At 54.3% G+C, this 17,013-nt stretch overlaps 1 protein-coding gene across 12 annotated transcripts in view; it reads right to left on the minus strand.

Annotated features, from left to right (window-relative positions):
• DYNC2I1 (dynein 2 intermediate chain 1) overlaps positions 1-17,013 on the minus strand; it is a 53,847-nt gene that overhangs the window by 25,207 nt on the left and 11,627 nt on the right. For 8 of the 12 annotated variants that reach the window (XR_012507955.1, XR_012507954.1, XR_012507960.1 and 5 more), the window contains exons 5-16: positions 16,418-16,714; positions 15,884-15,939; positions 14,555-14,609; positions 12,250-12,315; positions 10,266-10,343; positions 9,457-9,676; positions 7,313-7,415; positions 6,051-6,180; positions 3,704-3,815; positions 3,290-3,378; positions 2,194-2,323; positions 477-649 (exon numbers count right to left, since the gene is read on the minus strand). Coding sequence is in view for 5 of the 12 variants with exons in the window: in XM_010962977.3 (XP_010961279.1) it covers positions 477-649; positions 2,194-2,323; positions 3,290-3,378; positions 3,704-3,815; positions 6,051-6,180; positions 7,313-7,415; positions 9,457-9,676; positions 10,266-10,343; positions 12,250-12,315; positions 14,555-14,609; positions 15,884-15,939; positions 16,418-16,714 (1,509 nt within the window). In the remaining 7 variants the exon portion in view is untranslated. Of the gene's footprint in view, positions 1-476; positions 650-2,193; positions 2,324-3,289; positions 3,379-3,703; positions 3,816-6,050; positions 6,181-7,312; positions 7,416-9,456; positions 9,717-10,265; positions 10,344-12,249; positions 12,316-14,554; positions 14,610-15,883; positions 15,940-16,417; positions 16,715-17,013 lie in introns of those variants that run through there. The other 4 variants (XM_074366624.1, XM_010962980.3, XM_045522628.2 and 1 more) reach the window with 4 other exon arrangements.

Genomic DNA, 17,013 nt, shown 5'->3' on the forward strand with positions numbered 1-17,013 from the left:
GATTCCCAAGCCCCAAGACTGACACCCACAGAAGTTACACTTCTCCACAGCCTGCGTGGAGATGAAAGATTCTGAGGTCATGGAGATCATGACTTGGAAACATGCATGTATCCTCCCAGCCTGAAAGCACAGCCCTCCCACTGGACCTGCATGGTCAGCACACCACAGTCCCACCAGCCAGGCCCGGAAAGGCTCAAGCTTGTTTAGAACCCCAGGAACAACTGTCCCCAGCCGCAAGAGGCCAGGCATCCGCTGCTGGGACCCCAGGGCGCCGGGCCCAGGTTTTCCTCAACCTGCAGCCATGCTGACACCCGACCCCGGGACCTGAGAGGTGAGCTGTCCTTCCAGCTGAGAGCACTGTGCCGCATCCCCTGCACACAGCGGCGGCGGCCGGGACAGAGGAAGCCACGTGGAAGCCCCCTCCTTGGCGCCCCTCGCCCACCCCCAAGTTGCACGGACGACTCCTCAAGCCGTACCTCCGACTCGCACAGCAGGACCTTCTGAGGCCCTGACGGCTGCCAGATGTCCCACACGCAGAGCAGGTGCCTGCTGTCTAGCAGGGGCGCCGCGGCCTTGCCAGGCAGACCGTGGACGGACACCACTGTCCGCCTCTGGGCCTGAGATGCATGCACGCAGGTCACCCTTCGGTCTGAGGAGGAGACAAGAAAACGCCCCTGTGGTTAGTGACCCGCCAGGACCGCGTCACGTGAACACTTTTCAGACGCGCATCAGCTCGACGAAGAGACAAACGTGGTCCTTCACCGCCACACACGCCTGGATCTGGTGTCGACGGGTGGCCACAGCTCGGCCGGAGGCCACCCGTGCCCTTGCCAACGTGGCCCCGCTCCCTCTCACTCCCCGCTGCTCCCACAGACTGGGCGGCGCGGAGGGGTCTGGGGAGGCCCCGCAGCCAGCCCATCAGCACCTTGTCCGCCAGCAGTGGTGACACCTCCTCTCCCTCCCGAGGACCTGCCCTCCCGTGGCCGCCCACTCCCCCTGTCCGGTCAGCTCACAGCGATGTCTGTCTGTCTGTCTGTCTGTGTGTCCACTGCTGACTCCTGGGCCTAGGACACTGGACACTCCTGAACGTGTGGAACCAACAGAAGAGCAAGTGGGCGGCCAGCACTGCGTGGTTCCTGGTGGCAACAGCGTTGGGGGGGCCCTCGTCCCTACCTCCAAGCTCAGATCCAGGACCCGTGCCCCAGGCCCAGGCTCAGACACTGTCATCCCAATCTCCTCCTGGTGCCTCACAACTCACTTTACCAAGCAAAACACACCAGAACCTGCACTCTGTTCACATGTGGAACAGGGGCAGGTCCCACAGGACACACGAGCCTCCCCAAAGGGCCCTGGTGCATGCACAGCCAGGCCCCCAGCTCTGTGAAGCCGCCGTCCCTCCTCGGCTTCTCAGGACGCAGAGGAAAGTGGGAGCCTGCATGTCCACATTTCAGATGCTACAGATGCGATAATAGTACTTTTCGACAATCAGTCTTATCTTTTAAAAACAAAAGCCCTCTCAAACAATATGAGTTTTTAAGAAATTAACACCACCAACTTTGCTAATGTTGAACGTGGAGGAACGTGAGTGCATCTGAACGTATAAACAGCAGGTAGCACAGGAAACACCTAAAACACCCCAACTGGCGGCACCAGAGCCTGGTGCCCTGGTGCACACGGCCCGTGGGCCTCGCCTCCGCTCGCGGACCAGCCTGGCCTCCCACGCCCTCACCAGCCACTGTTTAAAGCCCAGCGGCGACTTGCTCAAGGAGTCACACCTGGTCACGCGAAGGCAGTCTGTGTGGCTCACACGATCACGTGCAGTTTCACTGCGTGTGTGACGTCGCAGGGTGCCCTGTCCCCAGGAACCTACTTAAACTGAAGTCAGGAGCTCGAGGGGAAACGCTGAGCCACGTTCATTGCACGACTCCCACCCTGAACCCTCCCATGCTGCTCCCGCTGCACCTCTGCGCCAAAAACCAAAAGCAGCCGAAGGAAACGGAAAATGACCGCGTGTCCTTCCTCCAGTCACGCCTGAGGAGGGCCCCACAAAGCCGCGACCTCACACTTCAGTCTGCAGACGCAGAACCTCCATTCAGTAAGCCCACCGTGGGGACACAGGTGTCCCAGTAAAGATGGCCGTCCTGGCGCGAACATCTCCCGCTGGACCCAGATGCCGAGCAGGGCCGTGCTTACTCTGGAGGAACAGCAGGCCGGTGTTGAAGGGGACGGAGCCGTCGCTGAGAGGCAGGGTGCAGTCCTGTGCCCGGGGGGGCCAGCTCGGCTCCGCGGCCACACGGTCCTCTTCCAGCAAAACCGCAATCACCTTCAAAGACACGAGAGCAGTCCTTGGTGAGCACTCCCAACGTGCTCGCTTTACAGGAAAAACACCACACACAAATCACTACCTGGGCAGTTATCCACTTCCAAAAACCTAACTGCCCAAGTCCAAGACATCACGACAACTGACACAAGGAAACTAGAGTGTTCCTCCCACACAACAGCAGAGACTGCAGGGAAAATTCCAATAACGTAAACTCCACGGGGGAGCCACGGTCCAACACGGGCATCGCTTGTCACAGTAAACATGGGCTAAAGGTAACGGGAGGGGGAGAGGTAGACCCTCCAGCCTTTCTAGAGGAAACTCAGCACAGCCCACGTCCCACTCGCCGGGCTGCGCTGAGACCCAGTGTGACAGCATATCAGCGTCTCTGCCCTCAGGAGTCAGGGGTCCAGCTTGGGACGATGGCAAGGAGGCGGGAGGGAGACGCAGGGGATTCAGGAAGGCAGCTGGCCTGGAGGCCTGGGTAGAAGATGAGGGACCACGGTGACACGAAGCTGCCGGGCCCGTCCCCAAGTCGTCCTGCACCACCTTCCCCCCGCCCATCCTCACTCCCCATCAACTCTAAGAGAAGCTGAGTAAGTTTAAAGTCACATGAAACCAGACTCTGTAACACGCTGGGGGAAGAATCTCCGAGACTCATACTGAGCCTTCGTGGAGGGTCTGGTGACTGTGACCGGCTCTGACCTAACTGAGGGGCAGGGCTGGGGCTCAGACGAGATACGCGGGCACTCGGGATCCCCGTCGCTCCCTCAGTCTTTGGACGTACTTAGAACCAGTTTTTAAAGCCATGAGTTTACTAGTTTCAAATACCCTGGGTATGTGTGTCCCTTGCCAACTTAACATGCCTGTTTTTCAGTCTAGATTTTACAATGCAAGCAATTAACGTTAAGGAATACAATCCAGGTGCACAGACAGCACTAGCAAGATGCTGCCCCAGGGCCGGCATACCTGGCAGGCTGCCCGGAGGAAGCTGCACAGCCGGGGTGTGTCAACCTTCGGGACCACGGCAGCGCCACCGGGGCCGCCCCTGTCACTCCCTGAAAAATAGCTCATGTGAAACCAGCTAGGTGGACTCACAGGCACACGTCACAACCTTAAAGGTGTCGCAAACAAATGAGGAGCACAGACTGCCCAAATTAAGAGCGGGGAGTGTTGGGGGAGCCCGTCCGCAACGCGCCTGTTTGAGGGTGAGCGCCTTCCCTCGTGTGGGCCCGGATCAGGGCCCAGACACTAGGGGTTCTGAACACCCAGGAGGCGGCTGGGAAGAGCACGTGTTTCCACAGCCGCACAGCGGTGACCACACCCAGGACAGAGAAAGGGCAAGAAGGTAACAAACACACCCCAGGGCCAGGAGCCGTTTACCCCCAGACACAGCCGCACCCTCTCCCGGGTGCTGGGTCCACACTTCCCGGGTCTCCACCTCTTCGGTCTGCACATCCCTCTCCACATGGTCTTCGTTACACTGAACATATGCCTTAAAAACAAGGTGTGCCAGAGTCAGCTCTGGGTCTTGACCTCAGAGCAATTTCTCACAACTGAAAAGAAAACGATTAAAATGTTTAAAGTTAATAATGACAGTCTTCTTGCTTCTGTCAAAAATATGTACCACGGCGTAAATAAAGCCACGCAAATGCTGCTCATGTCTTAAACATTCGATGCACGCAGGCCTGAATCTCAGAAGTGATTTCAGAAAGTCACATCAAACAAGTCAACTCTGGTTTGAAAACAGTTACCAAATCCACCGGCACCCTACTCTCTTAGAGCACAGAGGCTTCGCAAAACCAGTTTTTTAATTTAAAAAAGGCACATGCTTTAGGGGTAGGGGATTAAGAGGTACAAACTACTACGTATCAAATGAGTAAGACACAAGGACACTGCACAGCACAGGGAGCAGAGCCAGTGTTTTATGCTAACTGTAAATGGAGCATAAAACACTTAAAAAGTGTGAGTCACTTTGTTGTGTACCTGAAACATGTAATACTGTCCATCATCTACACCTCAATAAATTAATTGATTAATTAATTAAAATAAGTAAATAAAAATCAAAAGAAACAAGCGGAAAAAGGTACATGCTTCAGTGAAGACAGTAAGATACTAAGAGCTTTGAATGAGGAAAACAAGCATAGAAGTCAGAGGATCTGCTCAGGGTCAGAGTGAGTTCAGCTACAAAGCCAGGATTAATCTGGCGGCTTCTTAAATTTCATCCTGTGACCTTCCTCCATTGAGAGGTTCCTGATGGAATTCACCCAGGAGCATGCTGATCCACGGCACCATTGGGACACACGAGAAGCAACAGAGGGTGTCCCTGACTTTAAAACGCCGCAACTGTTGGGAACTAGACTGAAACATAATTAACAATAGAAAGCAGGATGGGGGACAGAGCTGGGGGACAGGGGAGCAGCGCTGGGCCAGGGGCAATTCAGCAAGAGTCACCAGGAAGGAGCCCCGAGAACAGGCCGTGGACACGGAGGGACAGACAGGTCGCCAAGAGGAGAGGCAGGGACAGCAGGAGCACATGATGGAGAACAACAGGGAGACAACAAATGGGCCTGGCAAGGAGGACACAGGCAGGTAACGAGGGACCTGGTGAGGTAAGGGAGACACTTAGTGAGGCAAGGGGGACACACGCAGTGATGGGGACCTGGCACAGAAAGACCTGGGAGAAGAGGCAGGTGGATGGGAACAGGGGAGGGAATCGAAGGTGAGCCTGGCATCTCGGGAGCTCGGGAAGAACCTGAGTGGTCATACCTGTGGGACAGGGAGGACGTGCAGGACTGCTCCACCCCACAGGAACCTGGACAGTGACCAGAGGTGACATCCCGTGACTTCCCATAAACCCTCCCTTGGTCGAGCTGTCCTCTGAGCCGGGAGCCTGCCCAGTCCTCCTGTGTGACTACGTTTATGCTGGAAGGCTCTGGACACGGAGGACGTCACACAGTCTCTCCAGGGAAGAGCCCGTGACGGAGGAGCCCCTCTTCCCTCAAGTCTGTGTCCTTCACACCATCCCAGGTTCTAACATCCAGAGCAGGACAGAGCCAGGCTCAATCCCCTCCCTGCATTGTACCTGCACTGTCACCTGTCAGCACACCTGCACCCACCTGCTCACGTGTCAGCACACCTGCACCCACCTGCTCACCTGTCAGCACACCTGCACCACATGCTCACCTGTCAGCACACCTGCACCACCTGCCCGCCTGTCAGCACACCTGCACCCACCTGCTCGCCTGTCAGCACACCTGCACCACCTGCCCGCCTGTCAGCACACCTGCACCACCTGCCCGCCTGTCAGCACACCTGCACCACCTGCCCGCCTGTCAGCACACCTGCACCCACCTGCTCGCCTGTCAGCACACCTGCACCAACTGCCCGCCTGTCAGCACACCTGCACCACATGCTTGCCTGTCAGCACACCTGCAACCCCTGCCCGTCAGCACACCTGCACCCACATGCTTGCCTGTCAGCACACCTGCACCACCTGCCCGCCTGTCAGCACACCTGCACCACATGCTCGCCTGTCAGCACACCTGCACCACATGCTCGCCTGTCAGCACACCTGCACCACCTGCTCGCCTGTCAGCACACCTGCACCACCTGCTCGCCTGTCAGCACACCTGCACCCACCTGCTCGCCTGTCAGCACACCTGCACCACCAGCTCGCCTGTCAGCACACCTGCACCACCTGCTCGCCTGTCAGCACACCTGCACCCACCTGCTTGGTGTTCTTCTTCCCAAAGCTCCTGATGTACATGTCATACTCGTTCACCGGTGGCAGATCCAGGAGGGAGAAGGTGAACGAGAAGTCCAGGTCGATGAGCCGGAGCAGCTTTGTGCTGCGCGTCCTCAAAACAGTTGGAAACAAAACAATGTCAAACAGACAACGTGCAGAAAGGGGAACAGGCCTCGTGGTGAGATAGTAGCTCTTGCTGAGGACCTAACTGACGTTTGGTGTGAGTCAGATATTAATGGTCATTAAAGATAAGACACCGCAAATGGGCTGGTGATGCCATGTGGCTGGACCACGCTGACGGCATTTTGTCGGCTCTGTCTCCGAGCCCTAGGCCCGCCCACCCCTCCACGGGACTGAACTCTGTCCTGCTCACAGGCGTGCACCCAAGACACATGCGCTCCCTGTCACCCCACCTGTCTTCACTTGATACCAACACTGAGAGCTTTGCTGCTGCAGATGGTTAGTGGGCAGGAGACCTGGGGGGGCACGGCGAGGAGAAACCCCCACGTTCCAGTCAGTGTGGACGCCTTCTCCCCAGCAGTCATGCTCTGGTTTTGCTTTGGCCTCTGTAAACCTACAGCTCCACTCCTCCATCGAATCTGCACTAGACCCAACACCCAGCCCTAGACCACCGACTGAGAACTTCACTTCCACGAATCTATGAATGCTACAAATTTCTGAGTTCACAGTAAGGCGAGCTTGGACTCCGACACGTGGAGGAACAGCCCTGGTGGTTCACACTCAGCTCCCTCAACCCCAGAGGCTGACTCGAGCCTGTGGTCGTCTACACAAGGACCTAAGGACATCAATACAGGCATGGTGTCCGAGGCACTTGGGACGCATGGCCCACCTGGGACTCTTCGCCCGAGAATTCTCCAGCTGCACATCCGAGAAGCAGCGGGGCTCACAGGGTTGTCCAAACCCTGAGCAATGCCAACCACGCCTCGAGAGGCAGTGGCACCTGCAGGGGGTCAGGCCCGGCCGCCAGCCCTGTGACCACCTGACTGTGACTCTGCTACAGCCGTGACAGGTGGGGCTCCCAGGGCCCCTGAAACTGACACAACATTAGGGCCACATGTCTTTGTGCAACACTGTACACCCACAGCAATAGCACCACACCGGGCACAGGGAGACACAGCACAAATTAAAGACCCTGCCTGCCCGTCAGCTAACTTTCAAAGGTACGTTGAAGAGAAGCATTTTAAAACTAATCACACCTTCTGCAGACTTCCCAGTCCACCTACTTTTGCTTAAGTGCCTGAGCCCGGCTCTTCTGACGGTGTGAGGCTGTTGCAAAATCCACGAGAATTCCACAAACAGGGGTTTGGGAAGGAGAATTGTTTGCACCTGTTTAGGAAAAAAAAGCTATTTTTGTGAAACTGAAATATTTCTTTCAAGCAAAGGAAGTCAAGAGTAAAGGAATGAGAAGCACGCATACCACTTATGCTCAATAAGTCTTTACACGTAACGGGTGACGACAAAGGGAAACACCTTCCCCGGGCATCTGGAGAACCGCTTCTGCTCATTTCATCTAAAACTCTCAGCAACGAAGCACAATTTCCTACGTATGCACCAATCATACTAGTTTCAGACATATTTAAGAACACACAGAAGATGCAGTCCTCCACTCCCATCCCCCTCCAAAACTGCACGCTCTGTAAGGGACTGAGATGTGTAAGGCAGGGCTGAAAATGGCAGACGTGAGCTCCTGGGGGCTGGCCACTCGCTGCCCCGAGACAAACGGGCAGGTGTGGGCAGAGGTGGCTGGACTGGTGACCAGTCATGGAGCAGCCTAGAGGCTCCTGTGAGGGCCAGCAGCTCCACCCACAACTCTGCCACGCATGGACCTCCTCACATCGCCTGTTCCCCACAGGTTTCTGTGGTTTCCGTACAGATGTACCTACATGTCTGTTATGTATTTATTTCAACTGTATCTTAATCCAACTTCTTAGTCCTTCTACATTTGTGTTTGAACTCATCCAAAGAGCATGAACCATCCTGCTGGCTTACAGTTTTACCAAATCCCCGAGGCCCGCGGGATGGAAGCCATCCCACAGCCCCAGCTCTGCCCGGTGCTGGCCTTCTGCAGCGAGCAGGTGGCCAGTCTGTGCGCCTCCACCCTCCCACGGTCAGAACACCCACCAGCAGGACTGAGACAAGGGTGGAAGCAGGTCGCGTTTATGAGAAGAACCCTAGCATTTGCCAAGCACCGTGCAGGACCGGAGATGATGCTGACTGCTGCTCCAGCTTCAGAAGTGAGGAAACTGGCCCCTGACTGAGGCCACAGGGTCAAGACGAGAACAAAGACCCCGCGGAGCAGGTGTCCGCCCTTGGGAAACACTCCCCAGCCAAGCACGCAATTCCTTCTGGCGGTGTGTGAACACTTTCACACCACGGAGTAACTTATTGCTCTGGAAAGTTACTTACTGAACAGTTTCCTGTCACCCTGGACAAGGATGAGGTGTGTCATTTACAAACAAACAGGTCACTGCTGCAGCCACAGCCACCCCCGACGTGGGGCTGACCGCGGAGGACACGGAGAGCCAACACCTTTCGGCTGCTGAAAGATGGTGACCGGGCGGCACCAACGACTAAGGTCTCTGTGTCACCACGGGCCTGGCGCCCCCGAGCGCTTCGCACGTGGCAGCTTGTTTAGTTAAGTCCACAGCAGCCCTGAAGATGCCATGCCCTTGTTCTACAGGCGAGGAGCGAGGCACAGAGAGGCCAAGGTAACGCCAGGCCGCACAGCAGCGACAGGGGCAGCACACCAGAGCCTGCGGGCCGCCGCCCGGCTCCGAGGTTCAAGAGGACCCTGCACACCAGCACCCCAGCTCAGTCCTGCTCCCTCCAGAGCAGACGCACAAGACAAGGCAACAGTCGCTCTGCCTGGCCTCACCTGGATCATTACATTATATTAATTTACTCGTTAACAATTGTTTTATGAGACCATTTAAAGCAGTACACTATCCAATGTTTTTAATATTGTCCTAATTGACTTTTTTGGGTTATTTTAATGCTATTTTTTTATTAGAATATCATAGTTTTCCCTTTAAGTGGTTTTAAAATATTTATTCCTGCCCTTATACAAGTGACTTTACCGTATCCAGATGCCAAGAACTTCTGAGCAAAGTACACTTCCTAAGGAAAAGCCCTGGGAAAGGAGACTCCCCTGGAGGTGCCCTGACCCCTGAGCGCTGCGTTGGCCCTGGACCTGCTGCCCCTCATTGGTGACACTCGTCTCCTCTGTCAGAAAAAAAGCGGCCTGCATGGCAGCCTGGCTGACTGACCCCGGGAAATGGGCGGTGTCTGCGGCCCGCGGCCCCATGGGCACTGAGCAGCACTCAGGCACCTGTATCGGGAAGCGGGGGAACCGGCCAGGCTCACGTACCTGGCCCTGCGCCCCTTCCACGCTCCACCCGGCCCGGGCTCTCCAACAGCTTCGGAGACAGCTCGCCCACCCGTTCGTTCTCCGCATGGATGGCTTTCCGAATTTCTTCAATCTCCCTCCTTCTGGCCGGGGGAAGCTCTTCTGCCATCTCTGCTGATTCAAGTGCATCCAGCCCGCTGTCCTCATCCCCGTCACAGACCTCAAAGTCGTCCTCATAGTCCTGCAAACAGTCACAGAGCCTGGAGCTACTAGGACAAACCCTACACGGAAGAAAATACACAACTTGTCCCCTGAAGCAGAAGAGGGCCGCAGCGAGGCTCAGTCTGTAAAGTCCAGGGTCACTGAGTGGCCAATCGTGTAAATGGCTGCATGTGTTTCTCTAAAAAGGAACCGGAGTCTACAGACCTGCGTCCACCAAGACCTGAGTGGACAACCACGCGCAAACGCTTCAGTGCTGGGAACGTGCGTGCATGTGCATGTAGACACGTGTACTTTGTGCTCCATGCAGATGTACACGTACACAAGTGTACACACATATATACACACACGTACTACACTCGTATACACACGTACAGGTGTGCACGCACACACACGTTTGACTGGGAGGGTAAGCTTGAGCCATTTAATCACATCACACTGGTCAGCACTGGCAGACGTGTAGGTAGCAGACCTAAGTCAGATACGGAGCATTAAGAGCAATAGAGAGAGAGCAAGACTGCTAAGCTTCTGGTTTTGGAACAGATTACCTTTAAGATGAGAACACTTTTAAAGCTAATAATAGAATACCTTTAATTTTTAATTACACCTACTTCAAAATCACCTTCAAAACCAACTGTATGTTCACCAGCTCCTGCGTTTTCTGAGTCAGCGTCTTCCTTTCCAATCTCCTGGAGGAAGAAATGAAACATATAACTAAGACATCCAATCATAAATTTGAATCTTGCAAATAGGTTGGGAAAACATACGTTTTCTGAGATTCATTTGATGTTGCTTATTTTAAAATGTGTTTATAAAACCAACATAACCTAACCACAAATTCTTACAGAAATACCCTCATGATGAGTATGACCACGAAGAGAAAGCGTCAACAGTCACACTCTGAGAAGCCTCTGGAATTCTGATGACTAAAGAAAAGAGGCAACCACAGATGCACAGCAGCGCCTCCCCACGATCACATCTGCGTCTTCCCCGTGAAGGAGACACAGACACGTGTGTTCCTGCACGCAGGGACGCCTGCTCTGGCCCTGGCCCCGCCCTGTGGGCCTCAGGGTCTCTCCTGAAATCGGAGGACATGCATTCCGTGGGGCTCCGGAGGGTGGGTGGCCTCCCTGGCCGGAAGGAAGAGGGTCCCAGGAAAACCAGCAGAGCACGTTCCAGGTTTCCAGGGAAGAGGCAGCAGAAACGAGCACCGGTGGAGAAAACTCCCGTTCCCCACGGCTGCTCCTGCTCGTCCACCTGCTCTTCCCGCCCAGTGGGGACGCAGCACCTCTGCATCCCACAGGCACCCACGTCGGGGCTCCCCCAGGGCCCTGCGCCCCCACCTGACAGCTGCTCCACCACCATCCCCAGTCCAGCCCCAACCTTCCCGTGTCCCCTGTCCCCTCTCAGTCACACGAGTGAGGGGAAATCTGATCAAAACCACACAGCTCGCTGCACTGGGGGATGGATGGATGGGTGGCCGAGCCACCACAGATCCACCCACCAAAGGGGCCTTGGTTTCTATCCTGGAGAAGAAATAAAAGTGGCATCAACGGGAGCCTCTGGCGCCTACAGGTGGGATGGACGTCGGGGCTAGAGCAGCCGTGCGGGGTGGGGGGATGTGTGGCCTGCCTCAGGGAAGGAGAGGCCTGTCAGCCTTTCAGGATTAAACCAGGGCAGGTGTCGGGGATGGCAGAGGGAGACGGCCTGGACCTGGTGGGAGACTCCCCAAGCGGGGAGCTCAGGGAGGAGGGCAGGAGATGCTGAGAGATGCGAGGCCAGTGGGTGTCCTACCCCAAGCCCCCAGGTGCTGCCACAGTGGCTATGTGGGCCTGCGCCCACAGGACCGAGAGACAATTCCCAAGGGCACTGCACGGCCGGGTGGCGCAGTGACTCCAAGCAAACGCTGTTCAGGAAGAACTGCCCCAAGACAAGGCCTCCCAGCCCGACGTCACAGCAGAAAGACGTCACGTTCACTGCACCAAAAGCGGGAACCCTGCGACTGGTGAGAGAAACTAAAACGAATGCTTTGCAGGAGCTTTAAACAAAACTCACAGCACACAAGCTCCTCACGTCCCCAACAACGCCCCCCTCAGCAACACTCAGGGCTGACAGCGGGAAGGGTGCCGGCCAGGGGGACAGGAGAGTGATGACAAGAAAGTGTCCCCCATCCTGTGGAGGCACTGAGCAGAGAGCCCCCCACATCACCCACAGTTTTTGAAAGAATGGCTCAGTCTCACCAGCGGGCCCCTCTGGTCGGAGGGCAGCTTCCGTCCAACTCTCTGGTTTGGCATTTATCTCTGAAAAGTATCTGCAATCTTGAACACCTCTCACCAACAACAGCCTGAATTCGGTCTTTTGTAATGTCTCTAGTTTCTCCAGTTCTCCCCAAACTTGTTGACTATAAATGCAGAGCACCCAGGTGCAGGCTGGGCACCCACCCAACCCGAGCTCCTCCCAGTCCGCTCTGCAGCCCCACCAGGACCGCGGCCTCGCAAACGGACGCCAACACCCCTACCTCCCGCCCCAGTCCCCGTCACAGGTGCCCGAGTGCAGGGAACACAGGTGACAGCCAGACACGCGCCCTCTCCTCACCACTGCCTCCTCACTGCCTCGCCTCCGGGCCAGCTTCCACTCCAACGCGCCCTCCTCACGGCCATGCTGAGGACAGAATGCAGTGGTCAGTGCGAGGGAGCGTCTCCGGGCAACCCCTGGGCCACCCATCCCTCTATGGGGCCTCGGGTCTGGCTGGGAGGCAGCCCAGTGCTGCGATGCCCCACAAGTCACTCAGCCTCTCGTGCGTCACTGTCTCCTCTGAGAAGCGGGAGAGCCTTCCTGGTGCCTCCTCCCTGGTGCCAGCGAGGGGCGGGCAAGACAGAAGAAGTCGGACACCAGCCCTGCTATGGTCACTGGCACCAGAAGGCACGGTTCTCGGACGTCACTGCCCTGAACTATTCAGTGCATAAGCGTGGGGACAGCACGGTACCCCCATGAACAAGGGGGTCGTCCACACATCCAGAACATATTCTGGCATATTGAGGGTCTCATAAACGCTCAAGAACTAAACCAAGATCAAGTCAGTGCCGATGCTCTGAAACACATGCCCCAAGCACAAGCCAAAACGACCTGTCAAATGTCTTCAAGGTCCCTTCTGGATACCTTAAGGAAAAAAATACTTAACATATTTTGCTCCTTTGGTGAAAAAGAGAATGTAAAATAAATGTCTCGCTGATAATTTTTTACACTGGTTACATGTTGAAAGAAAAATATTTCAGGACTGTTGGGTTATATATTATTAAAGTTGATTTTATGTTTCTTTTTTAAGGTGATTACCAAAAAATTGAAAATTACAAATATGGCTCATGTTATAATTCTAGTGAACAATGTTAACCTGTACAAAAAAAAATGGGAGGCACAAGGAAAACAAAAAAGATATATTCTCATCCAATAATTCCACATTCAGAAGTTTACCCACAAAAAGTAGGAGGGAGGCCTGTATCATTAGAGCTGGAGGGATTTCCACAATGAACTGGGAAAAACAGTGTGCTCCACTGGGGTGGGGCGAGAAAAAGGACCCAAATCCCCCAAACGTGTGTATCTAAGCAGGACTGGAAACCATCACACAGAAAAAAGGTCACGTGGGAAGAAACATTTGCACAGCTGCCTTTTCCCCTAAGGTGTGGCTGCGCTGGACAGTGAGTGACCCAACCACTGCCTCAAACTGGTGACTAAAACACGCACACACCCAGCAGCACACGTGCTGCCTGCCACTCGGAAAGTTACTGCGCTTTCTGCGTGTGTGTGGAATAAAGATCCACAAAAACAGGGCACAAGACACGAAAGACAGTTTCTCCTGGTCCTGCCCCCCAGATAATAACACAGAAAGGGAAACCACGGAAGCCCAATCTGGTTGTCACATTGTCGACAACAGAATGGAAAACTGAGAAATGTTTTGACAGCCACTCCAACACCCTGGTATGCACCACTTCAGCGAAATGAAGTAATCATTCTGAAGACCACTCGGCGAGAATTACGAAGACAGCGTAAAAATGAGGACGGGGAGCTGCTGGTGTCCTAGTGATGCTGCATGATCCGCATGTGATCCTCACGTACACACACCTGCATACGTGCGCACGCACACACAGACACCCCGCGCACACTTACATGTGCGCACCCCAGCGTGCACACGCACACACACGCATACATGACACACACACGTGGCCCAGAACACAAAATAATGAGGCAGGGAGTGGAGCTCCGAAGCCGGCCAGTGTCAGTAACAAATGTGTGATAGTTTTGCCCGTGAGGTCACGGGGGCCTGGGCTGCTTTGTGGGAAGATTTTTAGCACTGACGCGACTACTTACCACAGGTCCACTCAGACTTTCCGCTTCCCCGGAGGCCATTTCACTAATTTACGTCTTCCAGGGATGTCCCTTCCGTCTGAACTGTCTAGCCTGTAGCGTGAAATGCTGTCGTCTGTCCACTATTGAAAGTGGGGGGTAAAGCCTCCTACTGTTGGATTTTCTGTCTCTCCCTGTAACTGTCAGGTTTTTGCTTTCTGTATTTTGGGGCTCTTCATGACGTGCGTGTTCTTTTACAATTGCCACATCTCCTGCAAGCAGCTCAGTTCATCCTTATGAACTGTTCTCTGCCTCTTGAGCGACTCGGCCTGCACACAACAGTCACTCAAGCTCTGTTACGGTTGCTGCTTGACAATTCACCTCGTCCATCTTTTCACCTTCAATGTGAGTCTTTTAATCTAAAGTGTGTCTCTTATGTGCCTCCTGGAATCACCACTGAAATAAATCATCTGAAACAAGGCCTGTCTCCGGCCCAGCTTCCAGGCTGAGACACAGGACCACACCTACTGCATGAAAGAATCAGTGCAAAGTGTCTTACCTTCCTTCTTGAGTCTTTATCTCTTTCATTATTCCTCCCTAAATTCTCTGCATGCCTAGAAAGCAAACATGATCAAAATCAAAACTAATGTTAAATGAAGACGTGAAAAATAAAACATTTACACCTCAGTGAAGGCTGTTATCAGCATTTGATACAATTAAGAGTGGCTATAGGTTGGCAAATTTGTAAAGCCTGGTTTATTAGAACTATGAACACTGAAGTCTTTTTAAAAACGATTTTTACTAATTCAGCAGTAACGCAAGATAGGAAATACCTTCAGCAGAGAGAAGAAACTGTGTTTGAACAAACTTGTGTTTGTGTAATAGATCCTCATAAGGGTTCTAGAAAATTCCTGCAATTTTATTAGAGAATCAATCCCAAATACTGTTTTGTGTTTAATATAATATTTGTATTTCCAAAAGAAAGATTCATCTTGAAATATGTTCTATTTTTTAGTCATGTGTATATGTTTAATTGGACCCTAAAATTAAGGCTTTCAAAATTTCAGACTGATTTTCAGTTTTTGGGACTCACACTCATACCAATTCAATATAGCACGTGGCTGAAAACATACAGAGCCAGGCAAAAGCTTCACTGTGCACCGCAGCAGATCTGCAACACACAATCTAGGAACTGGCACCCCCAGGTTTAAGGACTAACTTTGCTCAAACTTGTAAGAATTTGGACAAGGCATTTAACCTAAATTTTCCTCATCTATGAAAAAGAATGACCAGAAATGGTTGTCGCAATGCACAAATTAAAATGTAGAGCTGATACACAAAATGAGAGCTTCTATAAACTCTAATCTGTAACTTCACAAAACCCACAAGGGGCATCATCTGAGTTTTACAGGTGAAGAAAGCTCCATGGCCTGGCACCCGAGCAGGCAGACGGGCAGCAGTGGCGCCAAGGCCCTGGGTCTGTCGTCTGACTCTCGGACACCGCGAGCGGGAGTCTGCAGGCGGCTCCATGTCCGGGGACGTGGACCAGATGCTGGGAAAAGGTGCCTGACAGCCCGTGTGCAGAGGCTCCCGGCTCATGGTTCAGGACGGTCCCCCCTCCGCCCCATGAGAGCTGACTTCCTAACGCTGCACTAGCAAGTGTGCAAAAGGCAGAGCAGGACTAACCGTTTGTAACAAGCTTTCAAGCCCCCAGCACAGCAGACACACAGTGGGAGGGCTGTATCTGGAGTAAGTGAAGTAAACCCATTATGTACGCTCGCTTACCAACCACAACCAGGCCCAGTAAGGAAAATTCACCCCACGGCACCTGTGAGGACTGCGCCACACACACAACCCACAGCCACCACCCAAGAGCGCGGGGCCTTACTGGCTGCTGGTCTCGTCCTTCTTGGAACCTGCACCTCGACTTCTGTGCTCACCATTCTGTTGGGAAAGATTCCACAACCACTCATTAGTACAGCACAACAAATCAGCAATAGTTAGTGACGCCTGCAAGACAAGCGGGGCTCAGTCCTAGCAGCGTCTCTGCTGCGGCGTGTCTCACAATGATGGTTCTCAGCTTTAGTAAGGTGTCGCCCTAAGTAAGGGAGGTGAATAAGGGTGCACTGAGAGTGACTATCACCTCAGTGACATTACCTGAGCAGGAGAAATTTATACTCGATGTCACATCATTTTCAGAAAATCTGACTAGCTCCTTGTACTGCTTCAAGTTACAAACTTTCAAACACATGGAAGATGGCTATGTCACAAAGCCACACACTTAGAGAAGAACACCTAAAGGGCCGGGGTCCCCAGGTGTGTCGGCGTTAGACGGTCTGTCGCCATGAGCACCTCACAGAGCTGGGTGAGGCCACCGGCCGGGAGCCCGGGAGCAGGGCGGGCAGGGCGCGGGGGCAGGTACCTTGGCCGCCCTCCTCCACTGCTCCTCCCTCCATGGCCTGTCCTTTCTGTCCGCGTGGCCCCGGGGCCGCTCGTCCTCGGAAGGAAAGCCCTCCGTAAGCCGCCGGTCTCTCCGCCGCTCCTCCCCGCCTCTGTCAGACAGCAAGCGGCTGCTGTCTTTTGCGCTCTTGTCTCTCCTCTCCCTGGCACGGCTCTTTTCTCGGCGCTTCCTCTCCTCCTGCCACCTGTGCGGTCTCTCGCCCTCCTCTTGGTGCAGCCAGTACTTGAGAGGGTTGTCCCTGCTGTCGCCGTACCGCAACTGGAACATGACATGGAAACCGAGCATGAGGACTGGAAGCGGCTGTCCCTCACTCCCTGCCCAGGGTGCTGCCGAACTGCCCGAGGACGGCAGGGGCCTCATCCCAGTCCCCCCAGCGCACACCCTCTCCCACAGGACATGTCCGGGACTTGCCGGCTTCTGTGGGCTCCCCTCCCAACAGTGCATCCCCAGGTCCCTCGGTCTCCTGGGCAGTTTGCACGTCTGCCCCCTCCCCACAGGGAGATCCTTAAAACCAGCACCATCGCTACGTCATCTCTGCATCCCCCAGCCGCCTCGGA

Source organism: Camelus bactrianus, chromosome 7, assembly GCF_048773025.1.
Source record: "Camelus bactrianus isolate YW-2024 breed Bactrian camel chromosome 7, ASM4877302v1, whole genome shotgun sequence".
NCBI lineage: Eukaryota > Metazoa > Chordata > Mammalia > Artiodactyla > Camelidae > Camelus > Camelus bactrianus.